Source organism: Psittacula echo (assembly GCF_963264785.1).
Source record: "Psittacula echo genome assembly, chromosome: 5".
Taxonomy (NCBI): Eukaryota; Metazoa; Chordata; class Aves; order Psittaciformes; family Psittacidae; genus Psittacula; species Psittacula echo.
The window spans coordinates 73,345,871-73,366,653 of record NC_137739.1 but is presented as its reverse complement, the minus strand read 5'-3'; the positions used below and the strand labels follow the sequence as shown (position 1 = coordinate 73,366,653).

At 42.8% G+C, this 20,783-nt stretch overlaps 1 protein-coding gene across 2 annotated transcripts in view; it reads right to left on the bottom strand.

Annotated features, from left to right (window-relative positions):
* DPF3 (double PHD fingers 3) overlaps positions 1-20,783 on the bottom strand; it is a gene marked incomplete at both ends in the record, with an annotated part of 165,830 nt that overhangs the window by 86,037 nt on the left and 59,010 nt on the right. For both annotated transcript variants that reach the window (XM_080619223.1, XM_080619224.1), the window contains 2 exons: positions 4,162-4,269; positions 9,364-9,524. In XM_080619223.1, the coding sequence (XP_080475349.1) occupies positions 4,162-4,269; positions 9,364-9,524 (269 nt within the window). The remainder of the gene's footprint in view (positions 1-4,161; positions 4,270-9,363; positions 9,525-20,783) is intronic.

Here is a 20,783-nt window from a genome sequence, read left to right as displayed (position 1 = left end):
CAAATGAAAAATACTTCTGTTTACTTTCACCTCTTCAACAGCTGGTAATGAAAAAAAGCCATCTCTGTAGTTCAACTGAACACTAGACTGCCCAGAGACAAGTAACAGGACAGACACTAGCACAGGACACCAGCTCATTCTCATCATGGTAGCAACACACAACTCTACTCCATACCCTCCAAGTGGGTGGGAAGGCTGCGGGCTGTGAGACCTCACTGTTGGCTTTCAATCCAAAACCAAAGGACGGCAGTGAATTGAGACAAAAGCTTTCCAGTCACTTTCTTTACACTTATATAGCATGTGAAATAAAAGCTCTGTTGTGCATGTATGTACACATCTATATCTAGCCATCGAATAAAACTGAAGTAGGATACTACCAATTTAAATTCCACTGGAGTTTTTGGCCATACACACCCTATCTGTTCTCATCTGCATAGCTGCAAAGCTTGGGTAATACCTGACTGTCAGCAGGGTTTACTGTAGGTAATACCACTTACACAATATTGGTATGCAGCCCAAAGCAGAATTGTGATACCACCCAGCACCACAAAACCACTAAGCATATAGGACAAAGATCAATTAAGATTTCAAGGGTCCTTGAGGGTAATTGGTGATCTCTTCCATTTCTAACCCTCATCTTTCTTGCCATTCTGATATTAATGACAGCCAGAACCCTATTATTTGCCTTCACAGCACTTGCAGTTCAAGGTGGTGGGAGGAGAGAGGTGGTGGGAGGAGAGTTGGAAATTCTCCTTCTCTCCATGCTGAAGTGCCTTTTCTGCAGAGAATCAGATTTGCTAATACCTGGTTGAATAGAAATCTAGTATCATGAGTATTATGATAGTATTAACATCAAATAACTTCAGCACTCTACCTAGAAAATCACAATATTAGTGGCATGTCAATATTGCCATGCCTGGGGATTTGTTTCAAATATATACCACTGCTCATAGGAGTCTTGACTGCCACACTAGCATGACTCATGTAACAGATCATATCCATTACAACAACGAAAACTTGGCTGCATTAGAACCATAACGCTTGGTTCTGATGATATGAATATACCACTGAAAGATGAAGATCAGCCCATGTGAAAGGAAATGTCAGGAATACTTTGTGTAATTCCTAAAGGTCTGGTAATAATATTGACTGTATTGTCACTGAAGCAGTTATCATAAGTAAGTTTGGGCAATACTTTATTTCTACTGCCTATCTATTGTATAGGCTACTGAGTGGAATGGATCATGCTTAGAAATAGCATTAACATGAACATTGCTAGACGTTTGATCAAATAACTTTACTAGGGCAATCCAGCCATGTAACTCTGAGTACAGTGGCAGAGGAAAACAGACATCTAAAGGCTGAATCAATAACACCTATTCCAGTGTTCTGATCTTTACAACTGTGGATGTAACTGTTCTTAAAACCAAACACTTCCACTTGAAACCAGATAAAAGCAACTGACTAGGACAATAAAAACACCGTTTTCACTTAAGAAGCATGTAGCAACGGACCCCGAGAAAAACATTATAGTGCACTTGCATTTTAGAAAAAAACAGGAGACCATTTGAGCCTGATTATTTTTTCATCAGGTTTTGGTATTACCAAATATGAAACTCTCGTTCACTAAGCTGTCTCATGTACTACCTAAACCTGTAAGGTACCAAGATAAAAGCTGTAAATATAAATACCATATAATTATTAAGTGATTTATTATACCCTTGAACTGCTAGCAAGATAATGGTTTGCTTCTAGTTTCTGACCAGCTGATGACTAGCCATGACTTATCAAAACAAAAACCCTAGCTCTACATATCTCCTGGATTATGCAGAAGTCTTGACATTCTGGATACAGCTTACTACTACAATAAGCCTCCTTCAAAAGCCCAGATGCAGTCCAAGCAAGTGTTCACCCCCCCAGTGCTGATTCCACTGGCTGCTGGATTGGCAACTTTTGGAACTAAGATCCCATTCTATGTTTGTTACAGCAGCAGTCTTATGAGAAGTACTAAACAATTAATAAATGTAAAAGATAATAGAAGTGAGGTTTAGCCCTAGTTTGATGTAGAATTGCACTGCTTGTGTATGTTATATAGTATGCAACCAATTCAACAGCCTCCTACATAAAACTGAGCACAAGCCATCTCTAGTTGCTGAGAACAGCTCTAGGCCATGACTAGGATATCCAAGCCATAGGAGGAGTGAAACTATGGAACATTTAGATTAGCCTTCTTCCAAATTTATTTTAAATGTCCTACAGTTCTCATCTCTGTGTTTTTTAGGGGATCTTAAATTGCAAAATATTTGCCCCACAGTCATCTAACATTTGACTGAGGAATAAAGAGGTTAGCACAAGGTAGCTTCCTAAGTTCACCATTAGGTTTTCCCACAATGTCCCCCTCTGAAACAAACAGTATTTCTGTTGTCCATGTTGAAAATAAATTAAACTATCTTATTCTCAAATTGTCAAAAGATACCTTTAAATGGAGATCCAATGTTTTCCATAGGTTTTACACTTTCAAATCAGAGAAGGGAAAAGTCACATTTTTGGCTAGTGAGTCTATTCTGGATATGCACAGATGGAATGAAATTATTTTGTGGTGTAACTGGTAAGGAAAGTTAATCACTAGATAGAAATTGGTTGGAAAATAGATTTAAATGGCAGAGCAATAGAACTTGTCTTATTCGGCTGCCACAGGCAATGCAACAGAAGTAGCACTCCTGAGATGCAGAAGAGATGTTTATAGCAGGGAAAACAACACAGACACAGACATGCTGAGGTCTCTTTATCTGATAACTTTGTGGTAATTGCCTTTCGTGCCCTGTGGCATGTAGGATGCACTAATTTGGCATTCAGTGAGTACAGCAAAGAAGCATAATGCAAACAAAGAAGAGTCAAACTCTACACTACCACTTTACTAAATTACCAAGACACAGCAGCATTTGCATTATTACAAAGTCCAAGGTAGACATTTCTATGGTACAATATCATCCTCTTCCTAGAGTCCAGTCCCATTTCCATCAGTGTACCTGACTGATTTCACCAGTTCTTTCTGAGGGGCTTTGCTGAGCAGTTACAGGCATTTCTTCCTCTTGCCCATTTGCCTGCTGACATCTTCTATATTGAAGGTAGAAAGACTTCAAAAACTGTGTCTGCCAAAATCAAGATGAATTTTCCCTCTGAATTTAATGGGTTTAGTACTTGCCTCTGTCTGGGTTTAGAGCTTGCCTTCCTTTCTTTTCACCAACTACTGCATAGAAGCAAAGCCATCAGTATTATCGAGAATTGCTCCATTCCCAGACACCTTCTGTCAAACAGGTTTTTTAAATATTCTTTATTTGTATTTTGGGGTATTTTTTATCCTGTACTTTCCATACTGGCAGTGTCTCATCTCTTAAAAAACTACATACAGCTGTGAGTATGTGTGTTCTCTCTTTCTTGTAATAGCTGACCCCAGTGACAGCAAGCCTTTATTACTAACTGCAGGGAAGAATGCACAACACTATGCTCTGACACAGCTGTACCTCCTCCACATCTGCTTTACAGTCACTCATTCAGCATTCAGACTCATCACTTCACGTAGTTTAATTGTAGGAGAAGAGTACCAAGGACAGTAAGAATGAAAGAAGAATGGACTAAGGTACACATACAGGCATACACACATATATAAATGTGGCATATGCTCAGTAATTTTTATTATTTTCTGTTTATAATCTGGTCACACCCCTGGTCCCCAGCCCCGTTATGAAAAATCTTACCAGAGTGTTATACACACACAGCAGTCTTTTTCACAGAGATGAGGCAGGAGATGCCAGACTGAGATTTTGTATTAATAACGCACTGAGGAAATAATTAGTAATACATTGATCCTTTACATCCTTATGAATTTGCTAATAAAGGCCAGGATTCATCCCTGTGGAAGGTAAATTCAGCTCCCAGTGCATTCAATACAAGTTGCACACATTTCTGTAAGGGATGAGTTGCATGCAGAGAGTTTAGTGGATATTGTTACAGCAAATCAAGTAAGACACAACAGATGTACAGAGAAATGGTTGGAGAGGGGCAAAGATACAGTCCAAGGTCTAAATGCCAGGTTTGCATGTATGCCAGATGCTCTGCAGCACAGGAGAGACAGAGGGAGAGAGGCGAACAAATACTTACCAGGTTTAATTTCCAGCAGCTTCAGCCTGGAATCCTCAGGGGGGTGCAAACGCCTCTTTTTGCGCCAGCAACGTGCCGGGTACGTGTACAGCTGACCTGGGGCCAGGCCTGAAGATAAAAGGCAAAAAATAAATATAATCACATCTCAGTTTGCAAACCACAAGCACTGTCTTCAGCATCTTTGGTTTTGCCCTTCCAGCATCTCCTTTGTTGGAGGGTTCAATCCTGCATGTCATGAGGCAGAACTACGCACTCAAGGCATCCAATGCTCCTGAGGCTCCTCAGCACCTCTTGGGATCAGGCCTACAGAGAATCTAGGTCTCACTTAGACACTTCACTCAGCTCACTGAAACCAGAGCTGCACATAAATAATTTGTGATTTCTTGAGGGTAAATAGAATTTCAGACTCTCCTGGGTCACAGGGGCGATGCTTCCTCCACGGGCAGAGAAAGCCCCTTGGGAGAGATGAGATGAAGTTCTGACATGCAAATCATAAGGCCCTGATGCACAGAGCAGCTCAGGAAATTTTCGTCTTCCAAGTGGGAGCAAATCAGTATCCATGAGGTCTGGCTATTTGGACTCTGCATTTTTGCTTGAATTCTGGATTTCTGTTTGAAGACAGATTCCTTGTTCTAGTTATTACCTCCTCATGCCAACATCCTGGATGTGGGAGGAGATACAGCGGTAATGTTTATATTACTGCATGCTCCATTGAATCGCATTTGGCATCGCTGGCTTCTGAGCTGCCCTGGCTCTCCTGACAGACACTCCTTAGCCAACATTCAAGCTATGCTTTGCTCTCTTGTATTCAGAACACAGCAGGGCTTCGTGAACGCTACTAGGGACACAGAAGCACACTGCCAAGTGCTTCAAAGTATCCTCAACTGCCCCAGATACTCATGACACACAGAAATACCCAGCAAGACACAGAAAAGTTGGAAGAATTTAATTCTCTCCCTGCTCCGCCTACCCTTTCCATCCACCAATTCTGCTTTGGCTCTTCTGTCCTTCTGCTGTTGCTATTTGTCTTGAAGGGGCTACAGAGTGTGACTGCAATTTCAGACTCATTGCCCTTAGAAAACAGGTAAGATCACATAAGAGAGGATAGGAATGGTGTTACCTATCTAAACTGCACCAACAATGAACAGCTGGGTGCCAGTGAAGTAGAACAGCTCAAGGGCAGCATGCTGGCTGAAGTGTTCTCTCATTCTTCTGAAGCAGTCAGGAGAGTGGACCAGACTGAGAACAAAACTGACCCACCAAACCAAATGAGGATAATGAAAACAATATCCTGTTACTTGGGGAAAAGACACAACAAAATTATTCACCTCAAGGGAATGGGCTAATCAAATTCTGCAAGTGAAGCCTAAGCTCCTGTTTTGAAATATTTCAGCTGTTGGGAATACCAGCTCAGACCCCAGCACTTCCCACCTACTTCTAAGGCCATGGTACATAAACTAAGCATCTATAGGACACTGCCTGGGTATGGCCAAATGACGGAGTATTTGCAGAGATCCTGGCTGCTCCAGGGCACATAATGCTGCCAAATGGGGGTGTGGGGGTGTGTTCACACCCTTCTTTCATTGCTGTACAGCTTGCTGGGCATTATGCCCAAGCTAAGAAAGATAGATACATTTCAGAGCAGGGCACTTAGGACTGCTTTGGGAAATAAAAATTGTGAGTAACTAGCACTTCTGCACTGTTTAGACACACTTCTTCATGGCACTTTGCAAACATTAACCACTGCAAACAATTGCTATTATGATGAGGTGGATTGTGCCCGGCTCTGATGTGAGTCATTAAAGAGGTGAAGGCAAGAAGCCTTACCCTTTCACAGCAGGTCCTCTGCAAGAACTTGCTCACAACATTGAAATGGCAGTTGCTAGACCAAAGAATAGGACAGAGAACCAGCTCTCCATTGCACATGCCTCCACAGAGAAGTCATCTAAATGAAATAAGCACCACAGCATTGAGCATTAGTCCCAGACAGGGAGGAACAAGGATCTATGCAGTTCTGGGGGAGTATCTGTTCATGTTCAACTACTGAGTGCTCATACATGAAAGAGCAGTTTGAATTCAGCCAGGGCACTGAAAGTCAACCACAGATACAGAAAGTTCAACAAGAACCAAAGCAAGAAGCCTTGAAAAAGTAGAGGTGGGAAAGCGTCTTCCCTAGAGGACCTACAGCCTAGTCCAGGTGGCAGATAGATCACTAAGAGACGGATGATCCAACATCCATTTCTGCACCACTTGAGGCAAAATCTCTGTTCCTATTCACAATATCCTTGCTCATTAATACACAGCCACCCAATGAACTTAAAAACATATATCTGACCTTCGCTTGATCCAAACCTATGAAATGATACCTTCAGTTTTCCACTTTGACCTCCATCTATCACTGTGCTGGCTCACATGAAGTGTGAATCTGTGATTGTTTACACAAAGGAGGATCAATGAGGAAAAGGTCAGTTCTGAATGCTTTGAATCTAGCCCCTCCGCAGTCGATCTTGCAGTGCATATGGCAATGATGCATATATAGGTCTTACTGTCTTCAGTACTGGTTCAGTTGTCTCTCCCTCTGGTGCCTTATAGGGCAACCAAAGAAGGTTCCAGTCATTTGCTTATAGACAGAATAGCAGAACCTGCAGTGAGCTATGTTGTTTATCTCATTAGTGTAGGAGAGTCATAACTCAAAGCTGGTGTGAAAGGCTGGGGGAGGAGGGGAAAAGAAGGAGGGAGATATGTGCAGTATTGTGTGAAATCAACCCTGAACTCTTTATCATGAGATGCAGTTTTCTGACTCCTTTAACAAAGAGGACAGCAAGAACCCAGGTTAATATGCTGAGATCCTGACTCTCCTCTCTGTTTTTCAAGCCTGTCTAAGTGAAAAGAGGTCCTGGAGTTTTGCCATTTGTCTTTGTACAGTTTTTCAGGTTAGGGATAGTAAATGACATTGAACACAATACACAAGACAGATACATACAGGGTGGTTGGCAGAGACTTTCCAGAGCCCTTCAGTATGGGCATAAGTACCTTTGTACAGCCTGAAAACAGGCATGCTAAAGCTGTAGAGGGGTGCTTTGACCCACCATAATATTGCAAGAAATAGATGATGCAAAGACACCCAAGGGAGCACTAAATGGGCTAATAAAAATCAAGAAAGAGGAAAGTGCATATGGGGGAGGAGGGCTGCTTCATTTCGCACTCGCACTGATTATTCTAATTCTAAATAACAAAGGCACGGATTTGGTAGCCAGTGCAGGTGTGGGAGGCATGTTTCACACTGACTCTCTGTGAAGAATGTTCCATCATTGTCTCCACTGCAGACCTGCAGGAGAAATGCCAATGATCCCGTTTTGCAAGGTAAATTCTGATAGTTCACTATCAGAAGTGAGGAACGAAAGATTTGCACAGTGAATTTTCTCAAGGTAGTCCAGACAGCTTGTGGCTGAGAAAGGCAAAGTGTTAAGACCTCTTGGTTCCTGACGTGATGCCATAATGCTGTTATGATGATTTCTTCTGTAAGTGTGGAGATACCAGTGAGACACATACAAGTCTATCTATGTCTAGCTTTTTGTAGATGCTCTTGCCAAAACATTACTTTGTGGATACAGTGGATGTATACCTACTTATGGCTGTGCTCAAAAGGGTAAAAATAGCAGCCCCTTACTCAATAAGATGCTAAAAGAACAGAAATTCCTTGGGCAAATGGATTAGCAAATAAAAATAATAAAAAAGGAAAGCTAGTTTTGCCAAAGCATAATCTAAAAAGGAAAGCTAGTTTTGCCAAAGCATAATCTCTTAGGAATGGGGAATTTTCAGCTGAAATAAAAACCCAGCTGTGGTCATGAAGCAACCAACAAACAACGGGTTAGCCCAGAACCTCAGACAACTCCCAGCTTGTAAACCACATTCAGCAGTCCCAGATTACCCCAGTAGATTTGGCAGCTGAGACATGTTTCAGGTATTTTTAACACTGGTAAAACACCTGTTGCCTACCACTGCGCCAGAATTGGCTGTGTTTTAACTATAGAAAGAGCTTTCTGATAATACTGCAAGGCAATACTAAACCTACGTTGGATATTTCAACAATTGAAGCAGTGCAAGAATTCTTCCCTCAGTATATCCTAGGAAAGGGAGAGGGAAAGTTTCAGCTAAGCACTCTTCAGAAGCAGCAATTGCTTTCTTAGCCCCAGGAGGGGTGGGAAATATCCTATGTATTCCTGCCATTCCACTTCCTGCAAACTGTCCAGTGGAAGAGGTAAGAGCAAGCTGCACCTTCCCATAATTCCAGATCTGGAGTTCTGGGAGTTTTTTCAGTATGGTTTATAGGAACTGGCATGTGTACATGTGCATATGTGTAAGTCATGCTTCCAGCACCCATGCACCCTACCACCCTCCCTGCCTTGCATTCTCTGGTCTGCACTGAAAAACAAACTGAACAAAGAATAGAACTCCAGTTTGGTGCTGTCAAAAAATCTGTTCCTTGAGCTAATGGTGTGTCAGACACCGAGCATACTCTGCAAAAATTCCCCCTGGGGCTCAGGAGGACTTCTGACTAACACCTACAGCCTTTGAACTGGTGACTGTCCTTTGCCTTTCAAACAAGGACTTCAGAAGAATTTACTCTAACATAGGAAAGACAGACCAAAGTCTAAAAAATAACTGGTCTTTTCCCTTGGGCTTCACTGAGCTTTGGGACGTGCATTAGCCAAAGCTCTTTAAGGACATACATAAACAAGGAGTTATAGATATGTTTCTAACCATCAAAACAACATTCATTCCAATAACTGAACCCTCCTCTATTTTACCCCAGCTTTATATCCTTCCCTATATAATTCCTTATTTTCAGCATTCACCTGAGAAACTCCAACCTCCACCTCTCCACCCTGAAGATATTTCCAGTCTGACCTAGAACAAAGCATTGTGTCTTCTGCTACAGACTGGGATCAATAGCATGAAAAGAGTGATGATGCAGCCTTAGAAACTACCATGCCAGGCACTTCTATGGGCAGAGAGAGAATAATCAGGATGAGCTCTCTGCAGTTACCAAAGGAAATCCCCTGCAGGCACAAAGGTTTAGGCAGCTTCTCTTCTGTGTGGCCTGCAGCAGGTTTGAGCTCCTATTAATTAAACCCCATGAGGGCTCGGTGGCCAGCCCTCCACACACACACATGCATACACACACACAATGCTACTGACCTGGTCCCCTGTGTCTCTTCTCCATCCAGATGTAGCAGTTGTTCTGAGCTACCCCCGTTTGTGAATCCAGGAAGGGAAGGCGGACACTGCGCTCAGCACACAGCCGAGAGTTGTAGCTGCGACAGTGCTCGATTGCTTCTTTGTAGAACTGGTCCCCGAGTCTGCCAAAAGAGACAGGGCAGAGAGTAAGAGAGACTGCACCGTCCCCTTAAACAAGGCGAGCAAAAAGAAGACATCAGGTTGGTTTATAAGTGCACAAGCAGAAAAACTTTCCCTGATGTCATGCAAAGCTTGCTGACACGAGACACTGGAGGAGCAGATCATGCAGAACATGCCAACAAAAGATCAGACACTCAGGAACTGGACACAGGTCTTTTCAGCAGTGGCACAGCTACCAAATGAGCCAACGATGCAACCACACTGGCCCATGACCCTGGGTCAGGCAACATATATACCACAGGGAGCGCATTCTATTGTTTCTCTTCCCCCGTATTTCGTCCAGCCAATGCAGCAAACCAGTCATTTCAATCCTATGTTACAGCAACTCCTGCACTATATTTTGAGCAACCAGAAAGCCAGCCAAGCTTAGAACTTTACTCCAGCATTTTTGGTGTCAGAGAACCCATAAAAGGAAAGGACATAGTCCTCATACTGAGTGCTTCTGAGGTATGAAAACTACTAGGGCCATGTCTGCAGTGGTCAGACTAGACATTTGGTCATAACCGTTCCAGAGTTTGCCACACTCAAGCCTGAGGCACCAGCAGCAGCAGGCTACAACACTGACCAGTAAGATCCAGCAAGGCAAATGCTGCTTTCCTCTGATGCCCAGTGGGAGCAACAGTTCTAAAGACAATGTTACTTATTTTGTAAATAACTATTTGTTCAAAAATTCCATAGAATCTTCATCTTCCCTTGAGAAATGTTTAAAAACTGTTTGCTGGAGATTACCAAAATCCTTCCTCCAAATGTTTCTAAACAGGGAAAAGCATCAAAGTAAAGCTACCCTGAGGACACAAAGCAGCTGTCATGCTGGAGTATTGCAAAGTAGGTGGGCCACACTGCTCAACCTCGTTCTTGATCTATTGTCAAGGTGAAATTCAGTTGTGACATAAATAGCTAGGAAAGGTACCCATTAGGGGTAAGTTCATTAGAAAATAGGAGTAAAGCGATACATAGCATAACTTGCTCTGACTCTGATATTCATTAGTGTGCAGAAAGAGTATAGCATGCACAGCAAGGGAGCCAAAGGGATGCATGCACAGAGATAAAAGAGGCTCCCTTTCCTGGTTTGTTAGTTGTTTTCCCCACTATCCTCTTCCACAGGCACAATTGGTATTTTAAAAGTATACTCCCTTTGCACATCTCTGAATGTCAAATTGCAACTTGCTCTGTTTTACCATGTGTCTTTTTTCTGACTCACACCTTTTAAGTCACTCCTTGGCTGCACCTTTTGACTTCCATGGAAGCCATTCTCTTTTCCTCTGGGCTGTGCTAGCCCAATACCGTCTTGCTGACAGGGGCCAACAGCAGAGGCTCAGGGAAGAGTGCAAGACCAGGGCAAATACAGATGGAGGCACCTCTAGCTCCCCCTTCTCATATCTGATGATCAGAACTTAGCTTCCCCAAGTCTCAGGTTACCCAATGGTGAGAATATTATGTTTAATATTTTGGTAATTCTTTTGTCCTTGAATTTATCCAACCAGCTCTTCAAACCACTTATCTTTTTCATACCTAAAATGTTGTGGGGTGATGAGTTCCACAGCTGAAATGATTCATGTGAAAAATCCACTTTCTTATGCTTATTTTAAGCCATATCTCAATTATTTATAATTACAAGCCCATAAGTCTCTCACAAAGCTTCCATCAGGTCATTTCTCTAATGAGCAGAGGGTATCCAGCACACTGAGCCCCTGGATGTGGAACAAATACCATGTCTGAATGCTAAAGCCTACCAGCTTCTTGCTGCCCTCTGCCACTCTGACTTCAGCCGCTGCATTTCAAAGTGTCCTCAAGGGAGAGAAGGGAGCAGGAATTGCACTCAGGAGTCAGTATGTCCCTTGGCTACAGAGACTTGCTAAGGGTTGTTCAGTGGTTTTGGGCAGCAGTAAACGTCTGTGTGCATGTGATACCTCACAGCCCTGTCCCCCCACTGCTGACCACCAGCTCCCGAGGAGCAGTCAGTGTGAGGATCTTTGCAGGGCAGGTGAAGGAGAGAGCTCTCCGGTCTAACATGCAGAGGGTAGAGCCATGGGCGTACACAGTGCGATCCCTCTGGACACTGAATCCCCCACAATGACCTCAAATCCCTTTTTCCATAAAAAGGCAGCGGGAATGAAAGGGGAGTAGAGGAGAAAGGAAAAGATAAGCTGCCCTACTATACAAAAATGTGACTAGGAAGAAATGAAAGCTTATTAAAAGCTGTAATTAAGGTTGTACACTTGTGTAATCAAAGTCAGTAACAAGGAGACTCCGGTTGATCAAAGATTAACAGTTCTTTCCAGAAGCACTTGAGCTTCCACAGAGCTATGTCATATTCCCCCTATAATAGGCCAGAGATGCTTACTAACTCCAAGGAGTTTACTGGAATGATGAGCACTGCTGTTCGACAACAAAATGCCACCTCTGCAGAGGTGTTCTTTATGCTAAAACTCACTCCACTCATCAGAATGTAACTGCACCACAAAGCACCCATATTAACAAAACCAGTATGTCTCAGCAGCCCAGATACACGATCTGGCTGGAGATGACCTCAGCTTCCACCGTCTTCTAAGACTGAAAATAACTGTAAATCTTAGAATGTTAAATATTTGGCTTTAAATGATACTCTCAAGTGGGTTGTAAAATTAAATTTCAGATTTTTATTAGAGGGAGAAAGGAATTTTTTTTAACCCTGATGGCAGAGAAACTGCCCAGATTACAGGTGACATTCAGTCTTGACACAATCTTGTAATCAAGCTGTTTCATTACATTTATGTTAAAGATATTAAATATGCATCTTTTGCCTTAAAGAAAAATAGTTTAGGTGAAGCATTTAAGTCATCTCCATACTTTAAGAAAGCTTGCCTTGGCTCCACTACAACAATCATGATCAAACCCCCCAGACCTATAGTATTCACTGGAAACGTATTCAGATATTGGGACCTTGAGGATTTGCCCTGACTTTAATTATAAATGGAATTTTTAAAAAGTGACAAATAATCAAATATAGGAAAATAAAGGAACAATATTTCCTTATGACAGTCATATCTCAGTGGAAAACAGCTTCTCTGGAATTACTTTTGGGTGGTTGGTTGTTTTGTTTTACCATTAGACTTCACTGGAGTGACTCTCACTCATTCCAAATTTCAGTTAGTTTTTCTTTTTAAGGAACTTTAAACTTCAAGATTTGTTTTCTTTGTTTTCCATGCTATATATCTAAACAGAGTATATTTGGTCTTACTCAGGAGAAGCAGAAAATATTATTAGAATTGGGTTAAAAGAGGGAAAGTACAGTCCAATTGTGCTCATCATTGTGAATTCCTGGAGGTGGGACAAATACCAGTGCCCTCCCAGGAAGCTACAATGGAGCTGGAGAACAAAGGCGGGAATAAGACTTGAGAGCACATGAGCTCAAATCAAACTCAAACAGATCAACTGAGTTTGAGCAAGCAAGATACGTGAAACAAAAAAAAATACAAATAGAGAACATGACTAGTAAAAAAGTGTATGATATGTCAGAAAGATTAATTATCTGACGTTACATGCTTCATAGTTTTCCCAAGCTGTGTTGCTATGGAACACTTACACTTCATCTCCTGAACAAAATATCTAAAAACTATGGGGAATTTCTGCATTATTTTTATGAAAAGTATGTATGAGTCAGTGCTGTGCTGTGACTGACTGCAAGGGTCGATCCTTCCCTTTGGACATGGGAATGAAAGGTCACACAGACTTGCCTAGATTGATATTAATGACACAAAATCTTCAGCATATGCATAGATTTCGAAGACGTTGGGGAAAACAAAATTAAGGAGCAGACATGAACAACTGCAGGTCTAGGAAGGCAAATCATCCTGAGAGTAGCACAACTGGAAACGCAGAGTACAGTTGTCAGCACACTGCTTCAGTGCAAGGCCACAGGTGAAACCCCAGATGCCTGGGGCAGGTGGGAGGGTGACACCGCTGGCACACGCACAGGCTTTGCATTGACATTCCAGGCCAAGGACACTAAAATAACCCAGTTCTGGCTGACTGTGAAAAGCTCCCTGGCTTGGAAAGAACAACCTGTACACCCAGAATTTCTGCAAGGCTGCATGGGGGAGGTATACAGCTACTAGGAGTTAGTGGCTCTTTTTAGGTGAAAAAGGAGGGGCCTGAAACTAAACAGCAGGCTTGGAGCACCAGAAGTGCAGTGAGCACAGGGAGGTGAGCACTCTGAAAGCACCACCAGCCCGAAGGGTCCTGGGACAGCGATGTGAGACTGGTGCAATTCCATGCAGCCTTACAGGTTGTCACTGGCATGAGAGCATGCACCGGGATGGAGGGTCATCCCCTGTGACTTTCATGAGGTCACTGTTCTTTTAAGCATTGAGAAACTGAGGTTTTCTATGATGGAATCAGGTCACCTAATAACAAAGTCGGCAAAAAACAACCCTTCCTTTCTCTCAGCCTTTGCTTGCCTGCTCTAACTAGACCAGAAGTTTTCTGAGCACAGTGTCTTACCACTGTTCTGTACAGTACCTCCTGTACTCCTCTGTCTACTACTCTGTCTAGTTCTTCAATAAGAACTGGCCTGGCTTATAAACCTGTAAGTGAGCAACAAGGCCCAAGAGCCTGGCTTCACTCCAGCTGCTTCAGGACATTTATTTCTCTGCTGACAAGGGATCCTGATGGTCACTGAAAGCAGCAAAGCAGCTCTCCACCACTGCTTTCCTGCCCATCCCACAAAGTCCCAGCTATCCAAGTTTCATGTTTCAGGTTAGGATCCAGAGGAGAGCACTCACTGAAGACATAAAACCAGCCAAGCTCAGCAATGATTACTGGCCCACATCACCCCTGGAGAACTTGTATAACAAAGAAGCAGTCCTCCTTAAGTGCAGCTCTTAAATTTTCGACATATTCTTTGAGTATGAATCCAGATTGTCTCCAGTTCCTGAGGCCAGGCCCCTTTCTAGTCATTTCCCTCTAAAACCATGCTCACTACATGACTAGGCAAGTAAAAAGCTGATAGCACAGAAAGAAATGACTAATCATGTAACAGAAAGCAACAGACTTTTCCTTCTGCAGTTTGCAATGGTCCTCAGCCATGATCAAAAATACGGGACTTGCTCTCCTCAAGATCATGTAGTTTTCATTTACTATACTTTTAGCCTCTAGTCTTATATTTTAGATCATGTGATACTGTGAGGAACACTGAGGACAACTGAAAAAGACATTTTAAATCAGACTTTGTTCTTCAGCAGCACTGCCATCCAGTTTCAAACCGGGCAAGACCTGAGAAGTGGTAGGAAACAAGTGATGCAATGCAGCTTCAGAAAGTACTCTGCACTCTTCTTTTGGAGACATCCATGAGTGAGTCTGGAAATGAAGCACCAGTGGGGCCTTCTCACAAAGATGGATAGAGACTAAGAAATCATGAAGACACTGCTTGAGCTATCAGCTACCTGCAACACTGCAGACCGAAAGGTACAACTTGACTAACCACATGTCTTGGCAAGTGCTGAAAGAACTGCGCTGAGCTGGCTACACTTGCTCCTTCCACCAGATCCTAGGAGGCCCCTGACAGGAGACTGCTCCTCCTATCCATGAGCCTTGACTTGAAGAATGCCACAGGGCTCAATTCTTCCACCACTTCTATTTAATATCTATGCAAAACCTTTAGAGAATATGATGAAGAATATAGGCAGCAAAGCCAGCCATTATGTTGATGACACACAGCTTTATGTATCTTTCCCCCTGCTTCATGCAGACTGCTGTCTCCCAGATTTCTCAGTGTTGAAAGCAAGGGTAGCATAGCTCTCAGTCAGAAGAGATAGTAGTGAGGCTGCCTGGAAGTGGGTAATGTTACAAACTATAAGCTAACATTGCTTATGATTCAAAAGACAGACCCTAATGTGGACAATCTAATAGACACAATTATTAAAAGGGCCTTTCCCCCAGTCAGCATAATTCTGTTTCATGCAGTGGTCTGGTTATGCTCATGTGTGTTTTTCACATCTGGGCTGGCCTACTGTGATTTTCTACCTTAGAGCAGATAAGCAATGAAGACAGAGCTAGTTGCCAAACTGGTACCTATGCTATCGCAGAGCAAGCCAAAGAGATGAGTCCCCAGCCTGTCCTCATGCATTTTCCTCATACGCTCTGAACACCAGTTTTCACAAAGGGCACAGTGGCCTAAGCTCAAACTGCTTCAACGGCTGCTTCTTCTTTCTAGGCCCAGAAGAGCAGCTGCAACTGGAAACCTGCGCTTAACAGAGCCCAGTATCACCAGACTCCTGCAGCACGTTTTGGACAGCAGACCCCCGGTTCCACAGCATCTTCCCAGAAGAGATGAAGTATTCTGCTCTGCTCATCCTCACGTTACATAGCAAGACGCTAACACAACATTCATCAAAAGATCCGAGCTAAAGAAAATATGACGTATTCAAGAGTATTAGACCACCAAAGCCTGGCTGGCCCCTTCCTCTGGCTGAACTTCTAGGCTGTAGGCAGCTCCTAAATGCTACAAACCCTTTGCAACTGCAGAGAGGTAGGACACCAAGACTCAACAGAAATACAGAATGGCTTTCCTGATATTAGGTGAAGTGTAACAGATTGCTCAGAATCTACTACAAATTTGAGGGCAAAGCAGAAAGTGCAGGAATGTGCAGATTCAGTTTCCTCATAATGGTCAGTTGCATCTGTCCCTGCACAACATCTTCTAATGATGTAAAGGGTGTGAATATAAGCAAAGGCAAAACAGGATTTCCAGATGTGCTACAGGATGACTCAAACATTCTGGGCTTTCAGTTTTTAGCATAAACTTGGCAGCTTTGTAAAGACCCACAAACACATCCCAGACCCTTCAAGAGCCAGAGTCATTGAGGCATCTATTTCATTTCTATACAGATTGAATAATTTCACCTGATGGACAAAAAAGAGGCCTGTACAACTTTCCCCACCATGGGAGTCAGAGAAAAAAAATGGCTAGTAGAACTATTTCAGTAGTAGACAGAGTACACATATCAGATAACAAAGCAGTATACAGCTGCAGGCAGACACAGTGTTGCTGGAGTACCAGTGATTGAAGGGTAAATGAAAGGAAAGGCTTACAAGGAAAGTTTAATGCCTTTCCTCGGAAGAACTCATACATCCGGGTCAAAATGGACAAGCTTTCAAGCACTTGTTCAAAAGTACTGTGCCAGGTGCATAGTCTGTATGTGGTGCAAGAGATTAGGAGCCATCAGAGAACTGATGGCAAGTTCCTGGGTCAGCACTAGCACAGCCCAGACATTACAGCAGTCAAGGAGGTGCTCTGAGCTACGGTTCTAGGTTGAATCCTACCTCAGTGAAAGAGTAATGTGAGATTTTCCAGTACCCTCCTCTGAGCACCTAGTATTACCATATACCCTATTTGTAGAAGGGCAGAGGGATCCCCTTTTGCCAGGCATTTATCAGCAGACTTCCCCCAGTGGGCTGGAAATCCCTACTGGCTATTTGTGGCAGAATCAACAGGCTTATCACTGCTTGAATCTTGGTGTGATGCTGAATCATAACAGAGAACCCGACCTTATAGAATAAGCTAAATTCACTACCCTGGAAACAGTCTTAGACTGTAAATTAATCCAGTGTGAAACTACAGGTATCATCTCATGCAAAAAAAAAAGAAAAACCATCTGTGAAGAAAAACGACAAAATGTAGGCATAACTCACATTGAGGAAAAAGGACCTGATTACCCCCATCCTCACAAGTATTGTGGAAGTATGACAGCTCTGCCAGCACTTCCATTTAAAGAAAAGAAACAGCAGCACAAGTTAATACTGCCAAGAAGAGTGTTGTGCATCAGGGCATTTTGCTGACAGCAGCCTGCAGGCCAAATCTGGCTTTCAGGGTCAAGAGATGCTGCATCTTTGCGCAGGAAGGACCAGAGCTGGAGGTGTTCCTGCAGTTGTGCATGGCCTCACACAATGTCTGCAGCAACATTCCCAGCTCCCAAAGCCAAAAAAGTGGGATTGCCTGTAACTGCTGAGTATGCCCATCTTACTCAGCAGTTAATCTGCAGAGTTAATGGCTACATACAAGGGGTATCTCTGTATAGTACAAGATGATGTGTACTTAGCTGAGGTATTTTAGAAGATTAATTGCTCAGCCCCATTCAGATATAGTGGACTGTGAACAATTATACTGCAGTGCTTGTAGCAATTTGTCCACTTCTCCTCTTTTCTTCCATTTCCATGGAGAAGTAACAGCAGCAGTTTCCATGCCATACACTGGGTTATCTAAGCTGTTTCCAGAGACAGACGTTGCATACAATCTCTATTAGACTCAGCACAGTGACCAATTAGGTTAATCTCAGAGGCAGACTCCTTGGGGATATCTCAGAGTACCTCTTCTTTCTCAGGCCAGGGTTTCTGTTTTAAAGAGATGCAGTATCATCCAATTAAATGAAAAACAGGTGCGAAAGGTAATAACCTAGACCTCTTCTGCATCTGAAGACAGCAGTCAGAATTCAGCTTGGTCCTAACCTCCACCAAAAGGTCAAAAAAATCTCTCCAATTACTAAAGTAATGAACTAAAGAAAACTTCAGCAACAATATTAGATCGGACAGGACAACGTCCAAGAGATATTTTTTTGTATGTGTTTTTAAAGAAGCATCTCAAGCTGCTGGGGTTTGGGGTCGCCAGAAGTCTGTTTGGTTTTGTGCAGCCATCACCTTAGGTGCCAGATGTGGTCAAAGACAAAATCGATCCATTCAACTCCCTCAGTCCTGATTTCCCACAGTGGACCTACCTTTTGCAAGCCCACATCCAGGAGAAATGTAGATTACTAAAAAACAATTTATTACTCGAGCTGACACTAGAAAGCCAGTAAACCAGAGTTCTACAAATTACTCTGCCATAACTTTCTTTGTAGCTTTAACAGTTCCCCTGCAGACAACAGGTAACATCCTACATTTACCTCACTAATAAACCATGTGCATCACTGTAGGCACTGTCTATACAAAAAGATGCTCAGATCATAAACAGACGTGCTCTCTTAGCCCTGGTTGTGCTGGCTAAAAATGTCACCCCTTCCCTCCTATTCTGTCACTTTTCACTGCTTATCTCCTACAGCTTACTGCTCCCACACCTACTGCCAGTAGCAACACTTGCATGAGTGCTCCCTGATCTACTTCAGGAAAGGCCATTTGATCTGTGTGAGCAAACCCAGCTGACATTGCCTGGGGGAGCTGAGGGTGAACTCACAAACCCCTTTCTGCCACCAAAGGTAGTCTCCAGCAGTACAGCTAGGGTTAGTCTTCAAGTAGTATACTTGTTTGTTTGCAATGGGAAAAAGCCTGTCCATGCCGCCAGTGGTGACAGCTACATCACTCAGTCAGCACAGCCGTCCTGGGAGACACAGATTATACAAATGGAAGGAGTTTTTCCCTCCCACCACAGTTACATCATCGACCAAAATGACATCAGCTAAGCTGACAAGAGCATTCCTTTTCATGTGCCGATATGTATCTCATCTTTCACGAAGCCATGTATCTCCATCAGATCTCAACAGGCAGTGAGGTGCCAGGAGAGAGCATGAGGGTTTTGCATGCCTTTACCCGTGTCAAAGTCACAACTGTCCAAGCTCTACAGCACAGTCCTGGTCTGAAATGATATCTGTTAGCTCTCTTGGAAATTCCCAATCTGGGATTTCCTCTGAGCCTTGCGCAGTTATGGAGTAGACAAGTACACAGTGCCATTCAATCCAGATGGCAGAATTTAAAAGAGATTGAAATAAACATGCAAATAGAAGAGTAGTAGAAATGTTCCTAAATGACACACAAGCTTCCCCATCACACAGAACTGTAATAACATTAATATTTTATGCAATTCTTAACGTTTGATAGAAAGAGTTGGTGAGCTCACATTTTTCTGCTGATTTGCCTCCTTTGCAGGAACTTTGTATCTCCTGCTGCAACGGAAAGCCCACTACAGGAAACAATCCATTTTGCTCAGGTGAAAATGATCACACAAGCAAAGCAGAGATTTATATAGATATAGAATAATAATTATTAGGGTTTACTTTGCTTCTGAGGTCAGGCTTGGAAAAAAAAACGATCAGCTATAACAAATACTTTAAAGATAAAGTTACCAGTCTTGGTGGGGTAGCACTTTCAGTTCCTCAGTCAAGATACATAAGACAAATAAAATACACATGTAAGAAAACACAAAAGTCTGCTCTACCCAGTCAATAATTATTAACCACACAAAACACAACAGGAAATCGTACTTTCTGTTCTCTCCAAAGTCATCTTAAGCCTACATTATTAAGGTTATGTTTCTCCGAGTTATTATTTCTCCTGAATACACAGGAACAATCACTTGTATAAATCTACTGACCTCAGCAGACATACAGCAGGGATATACTTGACTCATGCTACATAGGGGAATTCCCAAGAGGACTGTGAATTAGATTTCCTTTTCTCACCTCCTTCCCCCAGCTCCACCCACAAATGCAAGTAGGGCAGATTACGGGCATTCCTCTGCTGAAGTATCGTTATTGCTCCTCAAAAAGGAACAATAAAAGTTAGAAGAGGTGAAACAGATGCACTGCGTCTTCCAACACATCATCTCACAGTTCCCTCAGAATAAAGAATGTCCTGCCTTAACAGCACACTTGAACTAAGTCAAACGACTAGGTACAAGATCTTCTGCACCTGGAGCACATCCGATGGGAGCCCAGAAAACTATCATTGCAAATACACACACTGCTTTAACTCTGAGGAGGCATGTTTCAAACATCTGTGCCTTTGTTTCTGTAGATACTTATGCAGCATATAAAAGGAACTCTTTGTTAAAGTCAAGAAAAAGCACTTGCCACAACTAGCTTTCAGAAAGTCAAATATCTGATGGTTGTTCCCCTATACACCAACTTTCCTTGCATATGTTTTTCTTCCAGCTTGCCTCATGTTCTCAGCACCACCTTAACTCAAGTATCAGATTGAGGTGGTGATTACTGTAGAACAACTAAAGAAAACAGAAAAGCCTTGTAATTCACTTAGTAATTAGCAAAGCTTGCAGAAGTGAGGAGGTGATCCTGCCTCTCTACTCTGCTCTCGTGAGACCTCACTTGGAGTATTGTGTGCAGTTCTGGTGTCCTCAACATACAAAGGACATGGAACTGTTGGAACAAGTCCAGAGGAGGGCCACGAGGATGATCAGGGGACTGGAGCACCTCCCCTATGAAGATAGGCTGAGAAAG